At 38.7% G+C, this 23831-nt stretch overlaps 1 protein-coding gene across 1 annotated transcript; it reads left to right on the top strand.

Moving 5' to 3' along the window:
- Window positions 1-1482: 1482 nt before the first annotated feature.
- RHOU (ras homolog family member U) lies at window positions 1483-10373 on the top strand. Its single transcript, XM_053458499.1, has 3 exons — window positions 1483-2396; window positions 6464-6522; window positions 9602-10373. Exons 1-3 carry the CDS (start codon window positions 2132-2134, stop codon window positions 10055-10057), a joined length of 780 nt encoding a protein of 259 aa, XP_053314474.1. The 5' UTR covers window positions 1483-2131; the 3' UTR covers window positions 10058-10373.
- The last annotated feature ends 13458 nt before the right edge of the window (window positions 10374-23831 follow it).

Here is a 23831-nt window from a genome sequence, read left to right on the forward strand (position 1 = left end):
AAAATATGTGCATTTGGATCACACAGAAACTGAGAGAAACAGGTGGTCTATGCTGGAGTTCATAGACTTTGTTTATACAAGCAAGAATATTTCCACTTAGAAACTGTTACTTGACAACTGAAATACTGCATGACTAACACATCTTAACTTGAAAAGCATGGGTGGTATAAATCACAACTCTAGAGCAGACCCAGAACGTGAAACTGTATTACAGGGGCAAAATTCTTTACATAGGGTCGGGCCGACTTGGACTATGCCACTCGTGGAGGCGGGAACACAGCGGGTGTGATGCTATGAGGGAGTGAGTATGTATGTATATGTGTAAGCGTGTTAGCATGAATGTGTTGTGTAAGTGTATGTGTGTGATAGAGTGTGTGTTAGCATGAATGTATAAGTGTTTGTGAGGCAGTGTGTGTGTTAACATGAGTGTGTACCTATGTGGGTGTGAGTATGCGTAAGTGTGTGTTAGTGTGAGTGTAAATTTGTGTGCCAGTGCAAATGTGAGTTACGGGGGGCAAGGGATTGATAGGGCCACCAGGCTTTACCTGCCCCCCAGAGCTGAAGGTGCCAGCCTCCCCAGTTACTAGCACAGTAGAGCCACACAATATGTGATTGTGCCAATAAAATGGGTTAGTGATAAAATATTCCACAAAGTGACCTCACCTTGTTGCCCCATCGTAAACTATAAACAAAAGACTAACCCATCATAAATGCACAAAAAACCTGACAAAGTTAACCAAAGTGACAATATTGCATTCAACCCTAAACTGTTTTTTGCCCTCTCTCTACCCCCTAAACGTGTATTTTACCCTCCACTTCATCTACCCCTCTGCTCTTTCTGGGAAAAGTGAGTTGCTGTTTCAACAAATTTCACTCCACTTGTATTTTTATTTTTGTCAAGAAGACCTGTGTTCTGGTAAAATGTTACTAATTTAACAATGCAAAATACATGTCCACGCATGCTCTTGCAGCAGATGCTCACTTGCCAATGCAAAGTGAAGTCAGTTGACGGGGCAATTCTCCTGAAAACACCTGCTTTAATGAATAAAGACTAAATTAAAAATACAAATTACTTGTGATTGTCTTTAGGGACTTATCGTACACTCCATGCAATAAATGCTAAAATGTCCCGTGTCAGGTGACAAAACAGAAGACACAGAACAGAAATACAGTAACTCCATTTATTAAAAAAAGGAAATGGAAAAAATGTAATTATTATCATTATTTTTATTATTATATAGCGCCAACAATTTACTTAGCACTTCTTACGGCACGCACATTCAAAGGACATAGCAAAACAAGAATTGGCAGGCTAAGACAGACCGATACATGAGGTAAAAATGAGAGCCCGTGAGGTAGCACATTTATCAAGGTAAATGTAATACAGGTGTGCACCTTGATATTGTATGTTAACGTTCAAGTTATTGTGCTCTTCCATACTTTAACCAATGTATTTTGCATTACTGGACATGGACAGATGGCGGCAGTAATGAGCTTACTATTGAGGGAAAAAAGGGCGGGATGAGGGGTGCTTTGTCTCCGCCCACACTGATGTAATCCCCGGGGTGAAGTAGGAGGAGTGCGATCTGCAGGCTCATTCAGCCAGTCAGCGGTGCAGGAGACGCGCTGTCTGGGGCGCTTTATTCTTCTGTCACACTATGTTAATCGTATACAAAGGCTTTGAAGCGATAGAAAAGAAACCTGCTATAGCACCATAACAGCATGCTCGTGGGCCTGTCTCGGAATCATTATTTGAAGTTATTTTTCCACTATTGAAGCGGGTTTTTTTTTTCTGGGTTATTGCAAACCCTTTCATTTCCAGTGGTACCTTCTCTTTATTCTTCTATTTGATTATGTGGAGCACCTGGGGAGCTGCTGGAAGATACAGTCCAAAGGAGCACATGCTACAAAACCAGCAGCCGTCCTAGCGGCTCTCCGCATTGGGGTTCAGTCTGCTAGGAAAGGCACGATCTGTGGAGTGGAAAGGATTTCGTGGAATAACCCGTTGATTGATCTATTCTAGCTGTTCTGCACTGTTGGCCTTGACGTCACTCCCCCCCCCCCTCGTCCATCAGATTGCCCTCAGCTGCTTGATTTCACTTCTTCCACCGTCAGGGTGTCGTTGAAGCCGATGCCTCCCCAAGGAGAGGCGGATTATATTAGTAAACCGGTACCTTCTGGAGGTTGCAATGAAGTGCCCCCTGTCCCTCCTCGGAGGATCAGAAGCCGTGGCTTGGGGGCGTCTAAGGGCAGAGCCGGTGGCCCTGGCACGGAGCGCAAGATCAAGTGTGTCCTGTTGGGGGACGGAGCAGTGGGCAAAACCAGTTTAGTAGTGAGTTACACCACTAATGGCTACCCCACGGAATACGTGCCTACAGCCTTTGACAACTTCTCAGGTAATGGGACATCCCAGCGCATCCCATTCACAAGCTTCCTGCTTTATAGTGATTATATCTAACTGTATAGAATATATATATACATTATAATGTATGTCATTTTAATATTCTTACTGAAAATGTGTATGTACTATATTTATATAAAGTAATCTGGAACTTCAACAATGATCTTAAGACCTCCGCATCTCCACAAGGCATGCTATGGATATTTAATGTTTTGAATTACTTATTTTAACGCTTTTTAATTAAATGACTGGGTTCGACCCATTGTCAGCCGTTTTATCTATTGATAATTATAGTAAGATTTACTGAGTGGTGAGTTCAAGGGTACCTTCTCCGAGGTCGTCTTCTCTTCCTCCGGTCCTATCAAGTCTCATTGAAGCTCCGCTGCAATCCTTCAATGACTTGCTAAACTTGAGAAAAACTTCGGTTTTTTCCCCCCTAAACTCTGATTCTGAGCAGCATGTGACCCTCAGCATGATGTGGAGGAAGATTTCATAGTGAATGTGTTCCAGGGTTTTGTGGTCAGGGGTGGCTGTACCATATTAAACAGATTAAGCAGCTGTTTAGGATAATTCGTTGGTTTAAGGGGCCCCTTTGAGGATAAAAGAGGGAGAGCTGCGCAAGATTCTATTTTGTCTGTATATATATTTTTTTATATATATATATATATGTGTGTGTGTAAATATAATGTATTTGTGTGTTTTCTGTAGTTGAAACGTAATTATGTATGTTTGTTTATTTACTTGTGTCAAGGTTAGAGCCCAGATAAATCTTCTGGATCATGGCTCCTGGTTGTTAACATAATAGTTTTATGGTAATCCAATAACACAATTGTTCTGACTTGTAATTTTAAAGAACGTTTAATTGGAATCAAAATATTGATAGGGACCAAAAAAAGGGAAATAAACTTGCAGGTTACAAAAAATGGTAGTTTTTTTTTTAAAAAAATTGTTACTATTTTAATATGTTATTTACCAGTATGTATTTAATCAATTGAAGGGTCAGATCCATATCTTATGTGATACAAATTGAAATTATGTTTTTACAAAGCAACACATGCTCCTCCTTTGACTCTATGCACCATTGACCTGTCTAGTTAACTAAAAGTCCTGGCTGTAGTTTATCACTGTTGCATTTAGCACCATTAAGCTCATGAGAGGGTACTTAAATTGGAGTACTGGTGACAGTGGAAAGAGGTTTTTCACAGAACCATGTTAATGCTATTGTTTCAAAATAGAAGACTTTAGACAGGATGATGTCTCTTAATGAATAGTTATTGTAAGACTGAGAAAATGTAAAAACAAAAAAAACAAAGGGTGCAGCTACACATTTGTCTTGGGTAGGTTAAGGTTATAGGACTTAAAATGTGCTCCACCTGGACCTGCTTTACCTATTTGGGACTGTTCCTAAATGCGGGCAATGGATCAATAATTTCATGTGGGGCAAATTTTAGCAGAGGGTCTCAGGATGAAAACCCTCCTTCTCCATGAATGATGGGGGAGATGGGGTAGCCCTTCACTTAGGTGGCTGGAAAAAAATGCCTCACTTTCTAAAACGGTTTCCAGTCCAGGTAGCATTGCACATAGGAATAGCTGATCAAGTAAATTGGACAAGGTCCTTAATAAGAAAAGGTCTACTTTTTATGATGTGACACCTGGTAGTCTTCTCATACTTCTATTACATTAGGCTTTAGTGCCGACTCCATTGGGGAAGGATGGGGCCCAGGATGGGTCAGGCACTATAATGTATAGCTTATAGCCTTCATAGACAAAACCAACATCCTTCGTAGAGCTCATTGAACAAGATCCGTTATTTCCAGATGCAATGTCTTTGTTTATTATTATTATTATTTTAAGTGTAAGATAGAGAGCACTTGCTCCAGATGAATCTTCTGGTGGCTGCATGTCCTCTACTGAAAGTTGAATGACTTAGATGACGGACAGTGGTAACACATCCCCCCCCCCCCGAATAAAGTCCCAACTTTAGTTAGTTACATAAAGAAAATGTGCTATTTGAAAAGGACATGAGGTAACACCCCATCTGACTTAAGTTCCAACTACCTCAACAAACATTTTTAGCTCCTAAATGAATCTAGTCAATGCCCCTGTACTCGGGTACAGTTTCTTTTTCACTAACTGCAAATATCCCAAGTCCAGCAGGTGCCACAACAATAGTTTGTAAGTCTGGCAGGCCAGCTTAGGGAGCCCTTTCTGTGAAATAGTGGGTTAAGGGAGTCCCACATAATTTAATTTTAGAATTTCATTAGAAGCAGAAAATTTAAAAACATGAAGCTATACTAGCAAACTGTAGTTGTGCACGTATCATACTAGAACAGTTGTGTGTCTAAATGTTGTACGGTATTGAATAAAAGGATTTAATGTTGCACATACTATGAATTGTGGAAATACAGGTTACTCTTTAGCTGGTCTGAAATTACAGCTCTATAGTAACGCTATCAAGAAAATCGTAGTTCTACAGTAACTGTAGAGGGTACATGCTGTTTTCGATTTAAAGTATATCTGTTAACCTTTCATAATGTTCTATACACCAAATAAACACACGCAGTGGTGTCTACACAAAGTATTGCAAATCCATCATATGCTTATATTATAGAGGCATTCCTTTCCTGGGATTAACGGGGTTTATTGCTCCTTGCTTGAAGTGCACGTTGTTGTTGTTGTTGTTGTTGTTGTTTTTCTTCTTCAAGCAGCCTTTGTAAGGGTGGGAGATGACAACATCACATCCGGAATTCATTATTACTTTTGCCACCGATACCAATCGTGTTGGGCATAACGGTCCTGTAGAATTTTCTTTTGACTTCTCCTTAATATAAAAGCATTGGACCCAGGTCTTTGGCTATTCAAGTTTCACCAGCTGTTGCAATAAAAATACACACTTCCAGAGCACCCTGGAATGACTGATGGCCGACGCGTTTGAAAGAGCAAAGTAAACCCTAGGAAATTTAACAGGATCAGTCGGTGTAGACTATTGAGATCCGTTTTATTAAATGCTTGTAGTTTCGAGCGTAAGGTATTGTTTGTGGTGATATTGCATTGTATCACTGTTCGTAGTGCAGGGCTGTATTGCTTTTAAAATCACGCATACCCCTCAGATTAGTTTAATTTAAAAAATCGAAAATCTGGTAATTTCCACTTTAGTAGAGCATAGTCATCTGTTTGCTAAATCTACGGCTCTGGAGACGATTGGTAATAAGCTTGTAGCTTTTACGACTTATTTTTCCCCTGAAACTTTAACTTTAGCCATGGAATTTTTTATATTATAGGTATTTTGGGAAACTCCCAACAGTTCTCTTATTCCTTCTGCTCAGCTGTAAAATAAGTTGCAAACTGAAGCGTGAAAGTTTAAAATATTAAAACCTCATGTTCATTTCTGGTCTTTTAATTGCTATGTCAGACCCATCTTTGTATACATTAAAAGTTAATGAAGACCTGTTTAGATTTTTTTTTATTTTTTTTTTTTACTCTTGTTACAACTTTTCAGATTCCAAAAAAAAATGTGATGGCATTATGAAAATATATTATGAAATATAAGTGTTGCAGACTTTTAGGAAAGTAGACAATTCCATAAAGGAATATATGGGAAAACTCACCTCTGTCTGCCTCATGCAAGAGTAAACGGGACAGGAGTTAAATGTACTGTTATATTCCAGAAAGAAGATATGCCTATAACAGGGAGATTTTGTTTCACTTGTTTCTGCTAAATCGTGATGTAAGGCAGGATTGGACCTTTTAACCTATAGTATTGTACAGGAAATAATATTTTGGTTGCTTTCCTTGTGATTTAAACCATGACAAGGTAAAGTGGGGGAGGAGATTGCTCCCTAAGGCTTTGTAGGATAAGAGGGCCTTTGAGCTGCTTCTCCTTTCTTAAAACTCACCCCCCATATCTCTTCAAAGAGTTTCCATTCTGCCATTTGTCTCTTCATTGGCACAGAGAATTGTGTTTGAGTCTCAAAGGGTTTCCTAAGAGGCAGGCTTAACCGCACAAGTATATATGTATGTGTGTGCGCACGTGTTTAATTTTTTTTTTTTTTTTTTACACAGCGGTTGTTTCGGTTGATGGAAAACCAGTGAAGCTTCAGCTTTGTGATACAGCTGGTCAGGTATGTCTTAAACCCTGCATTATCTGTGTATTTACATGTATTAGTACAACCCTATAATATTCTATATCTCCCGTACGATATATTGCAGACTCCTAAAGAATTTCCTATCGAAAAGGTCAATAAGGATAATGGACTGTTGAAAATACTAAATACTTGTCAGCATGATGTTAAAGCCTATAACCACAACTGTATAAGTAAAAAGCATTATACAAATGTATATACATTTTTAAAAAAAATACCATATGTTGGGTTCTAAGGAAAAAAGAACAGCGTTACACATCATGTTTAAAAAAAATAAAAATAAAAAAAAAAAAAAGCCAGGGGGGGGGGAAATGTATATGCTGCATTTGTGCTCCAGCTGTGGCTGGAGAAGTCATTATGAAAAATGATACTTATTTGGAATTCAGGAGGCTGGATTGTGTATGGCGCTAACATACTCAATTAGAAGTAGATGACTTCGATTTGGGGCGCGTCTAAATATACACAGCCTATTTATCTGCATAAATTGTAAACGTTTCTTTTAAAATTATATTTAATCTTTTTATTCCATATGAGAAGTTTAAGTTTTGATCTTCAGCAAGAGACTACACGAATGAACTGTGTGTTTCATAATGCTCTTGAGAAATACCTCTTGGACGTTCAAGATGTGATTTCTGATATTGCTTTCGCTGCAAAAAAGGTTCCCTGAAGGTGAAGAAATGGGGGGGGGGAAGCACAGGTGGCAGGGATTCTAGATTTGTTGACTGATTAACAGCTAACTATGTAACTAAGCAAACCATTCTGATAAAAATAAACACCTTTTTTAAGTGTCTAACCGATTAAACACATAAATCGGTTTCAATGGAGTTTAGATATGTAATACATTTATAAATGTGTAAAGTATTTTGGTTCCCACAGGGGTGTCCACGTTTTTTCTGCAGTGGGCCACTTCATCAGAATTAAATACGTTCGAGGGCTGCACTCATTTTTCACTGTGAGAAAATATAGCCTTTAATAAAATATGCAGATTAAAATAAAGTAAATGACACAAAACATTTACTTTTCCTCTCACTGATTTCTGGGCCTAGAAAGTTTTGTGACAACAAATTCAGGATTCTGGATTAGTAAAAATGAAATAGTTCTATATATTCTAGGGATATACCGAAATGAAAATTCTGGACCAAAACCGAAAATTCACGTTTCGCTTAGCCGAAACCGAAAATGACCCCCCCACACCTTTACAAATAATAAAAAAAAAAAAAAATCCCACACTTTTAATAAAAGTAAGTTACACACCAAAATTGTACAAAAAATGTAATAACAATGTTAATATATACCGTATTTGCTTGATTATAAGAACAGTTTTTTTTCAGAGCAAATGCTCTGAAAAATACCCCTCGTCTTATAATCGGGGTCGTCTTATAATCAGATCTCAAATAGGTCTGACTATGAGACTAAGATCCAGATCCCCCGCAACGCTGCAGGGACCCTGGATCCTCTTGTCCTCCCCCACACACACTTACCGGTATAAATAGGGGGTGTGTGTGTATAATATATATAATGAATCTTAACAGCAATCTCAGGCATACCCAGATACTAGTTGGCTGGGCATAATAGGAGTCTGATTGCTGTCAGCAATCATAAATTAATATTGTTGTATTTTTTTTTTTGTCCAATTTTGGCGTGTTAACCACACTTTTATTAAATGTAACACACCACAATTGGACAAAAAAAATCAACAATGTGACTTGGCATGATAGGAGTGTGATTGCTGTTAGCAATCACACTCCTATCATACCCAGGCAACCAGTAAATGCTGGAACCTAGGCATGATGGGACTGTGATTGCTGTTAGCAATCACACTCCTATCATGCCAAGTCAGACAGCACATGCTGAAAACTGGCTAGCTGCCCCCTTGCATATTGATGCTGCCATCGGTATGGGGTCTGCACATCACTTAGTCACCCTGTACCATCCCCCACACACACACACACACACACATTCATATACTCGTTCATTCACAGATTCATTCCCTCAATCACACATACTCATTCAAACAGATTAACCAACAGTCGGCAATTAAACTGGGCAGCATTAGACTGTCGCAGAGCACAGTGTCACCTAATCAAAGGCCACAGCCCCGCACATAATGTTCATACCTCCCAGACACCCTCTTCCCTCCAATGATTCTCTAATATCTCTACCCTTTGATCTTAGTCTCTCCCTCTGCGATCTCATTCTCAATCATGGCCACTTTTAAGAGCCGTGCTATTTTAATGTTGCCTATTGATCTGCCTAGTTTTGAGTTATTTATTACTGACATCAGAGGGGGCAAAAAATAGCATGAAAAAAATTTCAAGTTGCATACAATGGTACGTGTTTGTGGCATTCATAATGTTTCACGAATTCTAAGAGACTAAGTAGCAGCGCAAGGGGTTAACGATCCAGTAATCACTGTAAAAATCTCTATGATAAATGCGTGCTTTTACTAGTGTAAGAACATAATTTCTTACAGAATGGATATCACATTGAAGATGTGTTGTAGAGATGGGCACCAGTTTACTAATAACCCCCCCCCCAATTATTAAAACAAGGGGGGAATACCTTGAATATAAGGTGGAGATTCTGGTTACAGGGAATTATCCAAGTTGGGTATGTTTACACTACATGAATACTTTAGACGGGATATGCTAACATTTTATAAATATATTCAGAGTCTGTACAAAGAACTCTCTGTGGATTTGTTAATCAGTGTGGCTTTGCAGATTATACAAGGTCATCTCTTACGACTTAAGAAGCTTTGGGCATTCAAGAATATAAAAGGTTTATTTTCTGATGCTTTCTCAGTGAAGACACAGTTATAAGAAGTAATTTGAACACAGACTGAAAATCTAAAAAAACAAACAAAACATGATGAATTACTAATGGGTTCTCATTAAGCTGCCTCTCAACATTATTTTTATGAATTTCTTTTTTTTATTACAAGTTTTACAAAATTCTTTCACGAGTTTGCTAATTACAAATGAGTTTTCTAACCAGGGAGTTTTGTGTAGCACAAAGAGTTAAAATTAAAGGTTTTTCTTTTCACTTTATATTGCAGGATGAATTTGACAAGCTGCGCCCCCTGTGTTATACAAACGCAGATGTGTTTTTACTATGCTTCAGCGTCGTAAGCCCGTCGTCTTTCCAGAATGTCTGTGAGAAGTGGGTTCCTGAAATTCGTTGCCATTGCCCAAAAGCTCCAATCATTCTGGTTGGTACACAGTCGGACCTCAGAGAAGATGTGAACATCTTGATTGAACTAAACAAATGCAAGGAGAAGCCAGTGGTGGAGGAGGCAGCTAAGCTATGCGTTGAAGAAGTCAAAGCTGCCTCTTACATTGAGTGCTCGGCGTTGACGCAGAAAAATCTTAAGGAGGTCTTTGATGCCGCCATATTGTGTGGAATTCAGTATTCCGATGCTCAACAGCAACCAAAGAAATCAAAGAGTCGGACTCCGGACAAAGTGAAAAATATTTCAAAGTCTTGGTGGAAAAAATACTGCTGCTTTGTGTAGTTGCTGTGCCTAAAACCAATTTCAAATATATATTTTTTATTTCTTTTACTTTTAATGAAACCATTGATTTTATGACAGTGCTTAGTTTGTCCCGACGGCCAGAAGTTGTGGATCGCAACCTTACTTGCCTTTCATTGAGCATTGGCAAAAATACCAATAATGGTACATTTGAAAGAGAACATGGACACCTGGTCACAAGGATTATACAGTGTACTGCATCTTTATTCTTTGCTCTGCAAGGGTCCAGAGATTTCCTTATCCAAAATGTAATATCTTAAAAGCTATATTAGCTTTATAGTTAGTACAGAAACCCAAACGATGTAAAAATGTTCAAAACTGTAACATATATGCTGCTTCTGTAAATCATAATGCTTCTAGATAACCTTTCATGATTCAAAAGCAAACAATACTATCATTAGTATTTTATGCAGATTTCTATTTCCATTTGAAATTATTAACCCACTTATCATATAGATTGTTTAGTTTTACTGTATATGGACGTTTTTTGGGCTTTATTTTTAACAAATCAAGAGCTAACCTATAACCCTACATGCCAAGTCCTGATTTTCATTTGCACGGTAGAATTTGGTCCAGCTTGGGTCAACCGTATTGCTCCATCTTTTGCTCAGTGGCACCCTAAGAGTGTATCTAGATGTCTGCAAAATGAGCTGACAGGGTGTCATTAAATGAAAAATATATATATATATATTTATGTGCCATTGCCTAGAGATTTCAGTTAAATAGACTCCTATGTCATATATATAATATTTCTGTAAAATTATATAATTTGAAGATAAATGAAACACACTACAGTGTTAAACATGCAAATGTATAGCTCAAAAGGGAACATTTTAAATGTCTCTGCTTTTATGGCAGCAGCATGTTAATCTGTAAGAGTTCATGTTCTCGATCTATAAATTCTCGATCTATAAATTCTGCTTTTAAGTAGATGTTTTGCAATGCCTTGCTCACACGCCAGAGGCTGTAAAACAGATTCCTTTTAAAATCCACAGAGCGGTATGCTGACGCATTTTCCACAGATTGGGACATTTTTGCGGTTTAACAAAAATGCATATCTAATATTTGCATGTTTTGTATATATGTGTAGGTATCATGCATAATGAATCTGTCGATTATGTATCTTTATATAATACTGCAACTTTCCAGCATAAATTACCCATCTTCATGTTGGCATTCTAAATGTGACGGTATAGATCAATGTGATACATAAATGAATTGCTTCAAAATTCCATAATTTCTCCACTTTATTCAATCAGGCGAGTTCATCTGTTTGAGGCTTCTTCCCGCCTATTACTTTAAATGTAGCACTTTGCACCTCGGGCTAATAAAACACATATATGGCCACTTTAAGAATAGATTTCAAATATATTTCGGCTACATGAGATACAAATTTATGAATTACATTGAAAATATGAAATGTTTTTTGTGGTAGAGAGGGTAAAGTGACAACCTTCAGAATTTTGGCACATTCTATATTGGATCTTAATTCACACACAGAGATATTTTTAACAAAGGCTTAGTATGTGTTAAAAATCTGACCTAGAAAAATCTAGCAGTCCAAAACTTGAGTTGGTTTTTTTTGCAAAGAATTGTCCATAATGTGCAAATGCATTGAAATAATTTCATTCAGAATTTGGATAGGAATAGTCAATGTAGTATATAAAGGTGTGCCAAAATATTAAAACTATTCAATATTTTTAAGTATACTTACTTCCTGGTTGTACCCATTTAGCTCCCTGATATCACCATGCATTATCAAAAGTCTCCTGCAAGAGAAAATGAGTTGGCCTTTTTATAAAGTATCGCTAAGTCATCAAACAACGTTTGAAGACGTCTTCCATATGACTCATGCATTATTCAGGGCTAACAGACCTCCTTGCAGGAGAAGTTCGCTGAAGGATGCCTGTAATAATGCATTGTTATGTTGGGAAGTTCTAAAACCCCCTGTCTTGCTATTTGGCAATTGGCTGCTTATGGAATCATTGAAGACATGGTTGCAACAGAAACCATTAAGTTACAACATTTACAAAAGCTGGCATAGTATTTTAAGTGCTTTTGATATATTTATAGTTACTGTTTCTTAAAAGGAATCAAGAATTGACTCTGTATGTTTTCAATATGATCAGCCGCAATCTGACATTAGGTGTTCATTGGGGAATATTTCTGTGAACACTTGTGAATTTAAAACATTAACATGGCCACTTATCGCTCAACCACTCTTGTATTTATATATTTTTGACATTTCCAAGATATTTTTAATACTGGTACATTTTCTGCTTTTCTTTTACAGATGTAAAAAAAACTTATTTTTATAGCGCGTTTATCATGTTCCTGGTTACTTTTTTATCATCTCTTTTGTATAATACAATTGCTAATAAAATGGCACACAGTTTATTATACAAGATGCTTGTTATCTGATTTGTCAACGTTACCTTTGAGTGTTGAGTGTAAGAAAAGCTATACTGTTTTTTTTGTTTTGTTTTTTTCATGATCCATAATCTATCCTATTTTTGTTGGTGGACAGTATAGGAAGGTCAATAAAATGACTCCCTTATTAGAAAAAATAATACAACACGGTAATTTGACAGTGACATTTAGCAATTATAGTAGATAAAACGGAGGATTTATCCTCCGGTTTTCAACAAAATTGAGTCATAAGTAGTATTTCATAAAAAGGTCCTTTTGTGTTTACATCTTGCATGGTATAGGAGACCCTTGACAAAAAAACTCAATAAAAGTAAAAAGGGCCCTCACCGTGCGTAAATGGCCTTTAAATCACTGCTTGATTTTTGTTTAAGATCTGTCTCACTAATGCATAAATACAGCATGTGAAGATGCAACTTTATTTTAGTGTATTTACTAATAAACTAGTGTGGTGGTCACCATACCTGGGAACTCTGTGTTTCGTCCAGAGACTCCCGGCTTCAGTCATTCCCACTCCCACCCTGGTAGAAATATGAGGTGTTTGGGGCTAGCCCCACCCATAAATGTGGATAGCCCTGCCTCTCAAAGGTATGGCGATTTCACACCAATAAAAAAAAAAAGTGGAACAGAAGGTTTTTCACATTAATGGCTTTACAATTTCCAACATGTTCACTAAGCTGCTGACATTCAAACCATAGCAACAAGATGGGAAGAGCCATTAAATGTGGAAATGTATTTCAGTCCACTCATTATTTCCTTAAGGGCATGCTAATTTCCTACTATGAAGTTGTGTAGCAAATGTTTTATTGCTAGTATCCAATGGGGCTAACGCAAAGCATGTGCACCCGTTGTATAGATCTCTTCCATGATCCTTCTAGAAACACCAGCACTCATTTGTGCAGAGTTATGAGGCCATCATGCACTTCCACCTTCAATGGTAAGTGAGAGAATGGTGCAAAGATTTGTTTCCCAAGTCCCCAAGCTGCTTAGGTGTGCAAGGGGGAAGGCTACGCGAGTCAATTAAACGCCGGCACCTAAAAGCATTAATGCATACAAGATGTTGGGAAGTATGATATATGATGAAAACTATGGACACCTGACTTCATTATCACTCACCTTTCTCATTTACCCCCTTTATCTCTCCCCTTCATGATCTAACCAATTTCTCTATTTGTCATCCCTAATGTCTCTATCTCCTCTTCTTTCTATTCCCCTTTTCTCTTCATCCCAACCTCTCCTATTTTTCCTTGTCTTCCCTTTCTCTGCGACCCCTTCTTATTTTTCATATTTTCTCTTTTCTCACTTCTCTTTCCCTTTTTCCTTTTTCCCCTTTTCTCTTTATTTCTCCTCCTCTCTCTCCTCTTTACCATGCTTCATCTCTCTCCCCTTGCCCCAAATCTCTCATTATCCCTCCCCTTTCCACCTATATGTCTCCTTTTTCATTATCTGACCCTTTTTCTTATCTCTGCAACTTTTCCCCATCTCTTCTCAATCGCATTATGTCCCCTTCTCTATATTGTTCCCCTTTCGCTCTTCTTCCCATTAATTCTCATCTGTATATTTATCTTTAGTTGCCCAATTTACTATCTCTGCCTTTTATCACTATCTCCCTGTTTTTTAATCAGTTAGCTTGCTAAAGTGCTGTGATTAAGGCTCGAGGCCTCTGTCTCACTGCTCCTACCACTGCAGTCTTCCTCTGCAGCAGACTTGTCTACCTGCTGCTGGCCTTACCCCTCCACTGTGGGGCAGTCCAGTCCACCCCAGAATAGGCGACCCCACATAGATCTGCACAGAGCCGGCCTTAGGCGTTGTGGCGCCCTGTGCGGACTACTCCTCTGGCGCCCCCCTCACTATCCCCCCTCTCTGCCCCTTCAAACTACCCGCCCTCTCTGCCCCTTTAAACTACCCCCCCTCAAACTACCCCCCCCTCTGCCCCTTCAAACTACCCCCCCCTCTGCCCCTTCAAACTACCCCCCCCTCTGCCCCTTCAAACTACCCCCCCTCTGCCCCTTCAAACTACCCCCCCCCTCTGCCCCTTCAAACTACCCCCCCCTCTGCCCCTTCAAACTACCCCCCCCTCTGCCCCTTCAAACTACCCCCCCGCCCCTTCAAACTACCCCCCCCACTTACCTTGTTGCCGGAGTCCTGCGGTAAGAGCGGGAGGCATCCGTCTTCTCGCTCTGCCGGCATTTCTCTTTGAGCTAGTATAGTCCGGCACTCAACATGAGATGCTGGCACCGCGACGGAGTCACGGAGAGTAAGGGGCGCCGAGCGGTTGCCGAGAACTTCACGAGCAACCGCTCGGCGCCCCTGACCGGGACTTAGATTAAAGCATCGTTTTTTTTTTTTAAACTTTATTTAACATCAATGATGTTAAATAAAGTTTAAAAAAAAAACAAAAAAAAAAAACGATGCTTTAATCTAAGTCCCGGTCAGGCGCCCCTGCAACCATGGCGCCCTGTGCGGTCGCACAGGTCGCACACCCCTAAGGCCGGCCCTGGATCTGTACTCTAGGCCAACACATATTTTTTCAATTGGTTGCACACTGGCCCTGCCGGAACGTCACACCTATACGAGCTTGTGACATCCTATTGCAAAACCATGGGCATTAATGTGGAGGTGGTCCCCTCATTTGCAGGTATAACTTAAGTCTTCTGGGAAGGCTTTCCACAAGTTTTAGTGTTTCTGTGGGAATTTTTGGCTATTCATACATTAGAGCATTTGTGAGGTCAGGCACTGATGTTGAACGAGGTGGGCTGGCTTGCAATCAGCATCCCAGTTCATCCCAAAAGGTGTTCAGTGGGGTTAAGGTCACAGCTCTGCGCAGGTCATTCGAGTTGCTCCAAACCAAACTTGTCTATAATGTCTATATGCTGAGGCATTAACATTACCCCTCACTGGAACTAAGTTCAAACTTGAAAAACATCACCTGACTATTATCCCTCCTCCGTCAAACATTACAGTAGGCGTTATGCATTCTGGTAGGTAGGCATCCACCAAACCCAAATTCATCCATCAGACTTCCAGTAAAGTATGATTTATCACTCACTTCATCAAGAGCTCCAGAGCAGTGATATATCCTGGCTTAGGGTGGCAGGTGCAGGGGGAGTGATCTTGGTGATCCTGTTGCTTAATGGGCTGGTTATAGGGGAGATCTTTCAGCCATGTTTTTTTTTTTAAAGTGCTATTGTTCCTTAGCAACTCTAATAAATTAGGTATATACAACCTCAGAACAACAACACATGATATATTACAGTGTCATGATTTATTCAACAAAAATAAAGCCAAAATGGAGAAGCCAGGTGTGAAAAACTAAGTAGACTCTTACTCATTCCTTGGGAATTAAGATGCTAAGTAGCACACATGTGTTGCTAAACAAATGCCCTTGATTAATTGATCATTAGCAAGTGTGACCACCTCCATAAAAGCCAAAGATTTAGCAGTTTGCTGGTCTGGATCTTTCAGGTGTGTGTTAACACAATGCCAAGGAGGAAAGACATGAGCACTGATTTTAGAGAAGCAATTGTTGCTGCCCATCATTCCGGGAAGCGTTATAAGGCCATTCACAAACAAAAGTCCATCATTATACAATGAGAAAGATTACTCAAAAGTGGAAAACATTTAAGACAGTTGCCAATCTTGCCAGTAGTGGACGTCCCAGGAAATTTACTCCAAGGTCAGAATGTGCAAGCTCAGAGAAATTGCAAAAAAAACCCGAGAGTTACATCTCAGACTCTACAGCCTTCAGCATGTACATCTGAACAAACCACAAGACTTCTGGAACAATGTCTTTGGACAGACAAGATCAAAGTGGAGATGTTTGGCCATAATGCACAGCGTCAGATTTATCAAAAACCAAACACAGCATATTAGCGTAAACACCTCATACCCACTTTTAAGCACAGTGATGGAGAGATGATTTAGGCTTTTTTTGCAGCCACATGACCTGGGAACCTTGCAGTCATTGAGTCGACCATGAACTCCTCTGTATACCAAAGTATTCTAGAGGGAAATGTGAGGTCGTTGTCAGGGTCGGGATGAGAAACCCGGTATGCAGGATAATTCACAACTGGCAGGGGCAGATCAGCTAAACACAGCAATGTCAGGTGATGATAGCCAAAGGTCAGAATCGGAGAGAGCAGCGCAGTCAATAATCAATAGCCAAGGGTCAGGATCGGAGAGAGCAGCGTAGTCAATAACAGGAATCAAGTAGACTCAATAGGCAACGCAATATAGAGCTCTGTCAGGCACAATAACTCAGCACTGGGTGTAATATGTCATGTGTTGTTCATCTGAGGTTGTATTTACCTAATTTTCAGACCTGCTAAGGAACACATGATTGTTTTTCCGCATGTCCTGATATGTAAAACCATAGAATTCAAAGAGGATGTACTTTCTTTTTCACTCGACTGTAAGTAGTGACAGAACCACACTGTGGATTTATGTTAGTAATTCTGGTTTATATGTACTGTTATTGCGCAAGCATTATTTTTGTACTTGTGTGTATCATGCACATAAGGCACCTGTATATACCAGCCCCCCATTGTCTAATGTCAATTGTATATAATAATAATATTAATACACAAGAAAGTGATGAAGAGAAGGGCAGAAAGGGGCATAAGGGAGTTATATATGAAGGCGGTGATTAAGTAGATAATGCCCCATTTCCATCTTGTGGGACAGGCATCAGAGTCAGGTTTGTTAACTAACATTCTGTAAAAATTGCATTTTTAAATACTTAATCTGGCGGGATTTTAGGATGTGAATAAAATAAATTACTGAACATTGATTCAGTATGTCTGCTTAGCATGACATCGGAGTTCCCACTGACCTTGGTGATATACAGTAACAACGCTTTCATTTCCACACAGGGGAATTGTTCTTTAACAAACCCTTCAATGTTATGGACACAAGAAGTCTATTGTCTAACACACACCATGCCTCCCTTTCTCTATGCAACAATTTTATTCTGTAACAAATACCATTATTGTAATTGGCTGAAGAGGAAAAAATGGATTTTCTCTTTTGTCCAATTTATGTGGGATAAGTGTTAACATAACACTCCAAATATTTTTTTTTCCATAAAACCACAGCTGCATTATAAAACAGATATTCATATAGCCTTGATTGCTATGTTTTTTCCATAATTTATGAACACTAATGACTGAATGATATAATCCAAATAACAAATATGTATTCATGATTAAATAAGTGTGTCAGTGCGTAGATAATTATGATTAAAACATCGTTAAAGGTGTGGGAAACTCATCAAAGTATGATGAGTCTAATTTCAAGGTTCTTAGTGCGGGATCTATAAATCATTAGAGTATATGAATAAAACATTTTATGTGAATACATATAAAAGAGTATTAATACAAGTTAATTATTATGTCATCGCATATGTTAAAAACATTTTAGGAGGTTTCTTAAAGTTGATATTCCTTTTGCTCTGCTGAATTTAATACTTGTATCACTATGAAGAATTTAGAAAAAACAGATAAAGAAAATGGGCATAACGTTCCTTAAAGGGGAAACTAACACACAGAAACACTTACCACTAACATACCCAAATACTTACTAACACAACCAGTAACACACACACTAACATACCTAGACAAAGACACACTACCTTACCCAAAACATGCTAACATACCCAAAGACACATGTTCACGCAATAAAAAACCCAGACATCCACTAGCATACCCAGACACGATTTCACTAACATACCCAAAGACACATGTTTACATACTAACATGAAAGACATGCTAACATACTCAGACAGACACACACTACCATACCCAGGCAGACACACATGCATACACTAACATACATACCCAAACATACAGAAACACACACACCAAAATACCCAGACACACACTAACATACTCAGGCAGACACACATGCATACACTAACATACATACCCAAACAGACACAAACATACATACACAGACACACACACCCCAAAATACCCAGACAGACACATACATACCCAGATACAACTAGATACCCAGGCAGACACTAACATGCATACCCAGGCAGAGACTAACATGCATACCCAGGCAGAGACTAACCGGCATACTCAGACAGACACTAGCATGCTTACCCAGACACATATACATGCGCATACAGACACTAACCTACATACCCACAGAGACACTAACATACATGCAGCTCACAAAATGCACTACTTCCGCGGGAAGTTAGGGAGATAAAGAGGTGATTCCAGGTGCCAGGGCATAACTCTTTAACCTTGCTCCTGGAGCATGCCTCCGCCTATCTTGTCTAGATCCGCCAACAGTGATAACAGGATTGGTTTCTTCTGTAACTATTATTATTTATTCATTCACAAAAGCACTATACTTTTATTACACTCTGTAATGTATGAGGCTATGGAACTTTTAAGTTATCAAAGCAAAAACACCAGGGTGAAATGATATTTCCAGCTGAAGAAATTGGAGAACAATACATATAATACGCATAAGAGAAAGAAGCTTGGTTACTCATGTCCCCTCTCATAGGACAAAACAGGACAGTCACCCTGGGTCCTGTGCTCATGAGGGCTCTGCATACCTACCTGGGTCCACCTGCAACCACCGCATGTAACATCTAACCTACATGAAATCGTGATCTCTCCAAACAGTATAACAATATACATACATTTTAGATGTAGTATCAAAATCATTCTGACCCACAATGATTATTTTCGAAGACTAGTGCACAATTGTTTTACCCGCAGAACAAAGGAAAACAGTTGGTCAATGGTGGATGGTCAATTTGATATTATATAATTAACCTGTGCCTTATGGTATATTAGAAAACAGTGAGCATTTTGCTACTAAGCATTTAGTGGGTGGTAAATGCCTGGATTTTGTGTATACAACTAACTCAGCGTAGGCCGGAAATTACTAACACTCATTACCAACTATCGTTCCATCTTAAAGCACATACCCATGGTCATCAACAACAAAATTAATGCCAACACATTTCTAACAATCGCTGCAGTGCTGGATACCTCAAGCCACTTAACCCCTTGACTGCTAACGACGGCATGGTGCCGTCGCTAGCAGTCCCAGTCAGGTGCTAACGACGGCACCATGCCGTCACTAGCACTCTCCTACCTTGATGGACCCCCATCACCACCTACCCCGGCGATCTGCCCCTCATTTTGAAGGGCATCACTGGGACCACCCGATCCGGCCGGTGACGTCGCGCGTAATGACGCGATGACGTCACCGCGCAACTTTATTGAAAACTGACAATTGTCAGTTTTCACGGTATGGGGGCATGCTGCTTAGATGCCTGTATCTCAGGCATCTGAGCAGCTACAGACCCCCAACATATACCGTTGGAAAGGTAATCGCCTCACCTTTCCAACGGTATAATGCTTGTAAAAAAATAATAACAAATATTATGTTAAAAAAATAAAAATGTACAAAAAAAGTAAAAAAAATGATTTGGGGTCTCTAAAGGCAGATAAATAAAGATCAAAATTGCCTAGAGACCCCCAAATTAAATTATCTAAACATAAACTGGTTTAACTTTAAAAAAAAAAAAGTTTAAGTATTCTAGCTAAATGATCACTGTGGTAGCCAATGTTACCACAGTGATCATACAGCTATAAAAAGTCACATTCCCTTTTTAAAAATGGCCGATACTAAATTTTAACCCCATGATCCCTTTGATCATGGGGTTAAATTTAGCCAATGGTAGAGGAAGGCAATTTTTGAAATCCAGATGAACTGCAAAAATCAGCCTTATAGCCTGTAGTACATAAGTTAACCATGTCATCCCTGGAGCCCCTTGCATTTTTACTGCAAAACTTATTTTTGCTGTAAAAGTGATTTTTTTCTCCCTTTACGATAATCTCTTTGGGATTGTAAAGGGAAAGAATGGTGTGTGCTTCTGCGAGTGAATGTATGGAAAGTATGGTGTGTGCTTCTGTGAGTGAATGGAGATATGAAAGGCGTGTGAATGGTCAGTAATTAGGGTTGAAGCCTTGACGTGGCATTACTGCTCACGTAAGAAGTTAAATTATGGCACAAAAAGTACATATTTTCAAAAACTACACCCCTCGGCGCATCAAATGAGGGGCTGCGTGTGTTTCTAGGACAAACCTGGAGTGCGCAAGACACAAATGAACATGTCGCTATGGTTAGAAAAAACATATTTTCTAGCCAAAGCGGCATATTCCATCATTATCTGTGAACTTAACTTTTGTCCTAGAAATACATGTAGCCCCTCATTTGAAGCTCCAAGGGGTGTAGTTTCTTGAAATGTGTACTTTATGTACCCTAATTTAACTTCCCAGATGTCTCGACCACTTTAACTTCAGATATGGCAGATTGGAGAATCTTGTTAAAAAATTGTCTTAAAACATTTAGGGGTGATGGCTGCATTTAGACCGCTCTAGACAGCTGGGAAGTTAAATTATGGTACATAAAGTATATATTTTCAGAAACTACACCCCTTGGCGCATCAAATGAGGGGCTGCATGTGTTTCTAGGACAAACCTGGAGTGCGGAAGACATAAATGAACTTGTCGCTTTTAATTTTATTTATTTTTTATTTTTATTTGTGTGATATTCACTTATTTGTTGTGCAAGGCAGATTTGTGATACAAATACAAATAAGACCTCATTTGCTGCGGCTGGGGGTGTAGTTTCTAAAAATATATAGTTTTGTTGGCATATTTTAACATCCCGGGCAGCTAGAGCTGTTTAATTGACGGCAGCCATACATTAAATTTAAAGATGAATTTTGTGATACTCTAATAAATTTAACTTTTAGCAATAAAATATTAGAAAAACACAGTCTTCTGTTCTCAATGTCTGTTTATTTGAGACCGGTTACCTACTACAAATATTTAGCAACACAGGTTTTGATATTAGAGTTTAGAAAAATAACATTACAAACTAGTTTTTATTGAGTTGGAAGTGAAAAATTACACTTTTTTCCCATTTTTGGTTGTATTTTGCAAATCTAATGAGACATACACATATAAAAATGGTATATTTGGAATCTGCTGGGTGTGCTGAAAAAAACAATATATGGTTTGTATAGTTTATTCCCAAGAAATGTACTTCTAAACGCGTTTAAACGTGAGATGCAGCAAAATGCCGAAAACTAGCTTAGCACCAGGGTGTGAAATGGCTTAGCAGCCAAGGGGTTAATTAAATATTTGTTAATAGAATCAAGCTCCAACTTTACTTAAAAGGTATATTAAGTCATTATTAACATGTTAATTATTAATCTATTCATGAAATTTGCCATAGATTTAGGAATAAAGTTACAATGTCATTAGTTTTAGTAGAGGTGAGTGAGTTGGAACCAGTGAGGCACAAGGTGACCTGAGATGAAGCCGGGCCATTGGCGCGGCTGGTGGACCCACTAGCGCATGAGTGATGCTGTATTCCCAGTGTCGTTAATGGACATTCTGTCGAACCCATTTCATATTATCGGCTACTCCAACATACTTTAGTCTCTTACACATGTTTGCAAAAATGTTTTTCTGTTAAAAACACTTGTTGAGTACATTGTAAACGCTGTGAACAGTGACAATACCATATAACCAGAAAAGAGGATTAATGTCCCTTTGTCATTTAATTTCCTTGCCTCAAATCCCCCTATTTCTTTCCCACTTTGATCTTTCCTGTGCCGTCTGTTTCCATTTCTCATCATAGGATCCGGACAGATTTGAACGAACGTACTTTTTTTGTGACATCCATTATTACATAGCTTGAAAATCAAAGGGTTCATTTTGGCAACCTTCCAAATGGTAGTTAAAGGTAATATACTTCACTGAACAAAAACAAAACTGCAAATGAACAAAAAGAAAAAAGAGGGTGGCCCATTAGGTTTGCCAGTAACTACCAGCACATGCCCTGGAAATTTTCGAATTTCAAAGCATTCTGTAGGTTATGCTTGCTAAGAGAAAAAAGTGAATTATTACAGAAAGATTCTTAAAATATATATGTAATTATGTTTAAGGAAAACCATATGCTGTGTCCCACAATTTATTTCATGAAAAACACACAATGCAGTTTTAATGGGAGTGTGGGTGTCCTTGAAGCATTATATACAAAAGCATTAATAAAATACATAATTTAATTAACTTGAAAATTGTTGTTTCTAAAAAAAAAGTATTTTAATGGATTTAAAAAATACCGTATGTGTTAAAATAAAGTACCCAAGAAAATAATAATTAAAAGAAGGTAGTTGTTTTTAAAATAAAAAATATTAACATTTTACACAACAAAGTTGTGTTATCCAAATAATTTTTCATAAACCTTTCATAAACCTTATTTATTTTCATAAACCTTAAGTAGAAAAGTGCCATAATAGAAAAGCATCTTACACAATGTGACCTAGTAAAAAAAAAAGTGCCCAAATGTCAATGACCAAAAATATTTATTGCGAAATGTTGCTTTGTTTCAACAGGATCACTCAAATATTTTTTTTCCCCTTGAATATTTTTGTATGCAAATTCCCTGTTTAATAATCTGTGAATAGCTCACTGCTTTGATTTAATTATCATTTGAATTGTTAATAATTGTGATACGACTTTGTTGTTGATATTGCAGTGATTTAATGTGTAAACTGCCTGATCCGGAGATACACAAAGGGGCAGCCTTCCAACTGTTACTGAACTATAAATCTCGAGATGCTCAGAAGATCAGGCCACTCGCCTGAATGAACATGAGTTCATCTTCAACAGCTGGTGGACTTCACTGCTTGCTTGCTTGCTTAAAGTAATCAGTGTTTCACACTTTGTGCCAAGTAACTAATATTGCAGCATTAACTAAAACCTTAATTATCTACCACTACATCTGAATCTGTTTATGGGGATGCATTATGTGAATATGATACTGTGCGTTACCAGACTTACAGATCTCAGAGCACGCTGACCGTACTGATGTCTCTGCAAGGCTTGGTCTGGGCCTAAACTTTGGTCTTTTGACTTTATAACTCAATCAGTGGCACTGTTTGTTTAATACACTACCAGAGCTGGATTAACACCAGAGCACACAGAGACACTGCTCCCGGGCCCTGGTGTTCTGAGGGGCCCATATCTCTCATTTGTCCAGAGAAGCGGCGAGCTTATCACGTCCTGTGACGTGTTCGTGGATGTATTACCGCAATTATCCTCACTCACTGACGCTGTCTTCTTAGAAGTGATGTCATTTCTTGGCATGCAGCATAATGAGGGAGCTACAGGCCGCAAGGAATATACAGGAGGGAAGTGAAGGATGTGGCAAGTACTATGGGTACAGTATGTGTATATGTGTACATATACAGCCATATTCCTAGGATGTCTGGTATGAACTGCTC

Source organism: Spea bombifrons, chromosome 3, assembly GCF_027358695.1.
Source record: "Spea bombifrons isolate aSpeBom1 chromosome 3, aSpeBom1.2.pri, whole genome shotgun sequence".
In the NCBI taxonomy this organism is placed as follows: domain Eukaryota; kingdom Metazoa; phylum Chordata; class Amphibia; order Anura; family Pelobatidae; genus Spea; species Spea bombifrons.

Excerpts from the sequence above, each read along its gene's own strand:
- RHOU (XM_053458499.1), top strand. The coding sequence starts at position 2,132 with ATGCCTCCCCAAGGAGAGGCGGATTATATTAGTAAACCGGTACCTTCT. Across the intron at positions 2,397-6,463 it reads AGCCTTTGACAACTTCTCAG|CGGTTGTTTCGGTTGATGGA; the intron begins GTAATGGGACAT and ends TTTTTTACACAG. Across the intron at positions 6,523-9,601 it reads TTTGTGATACAGCTGGTCAG|GATGAATTTGACAAGCTGCG; the intron begins GTATGTCTTAAA and ends TTTATATTGCAG.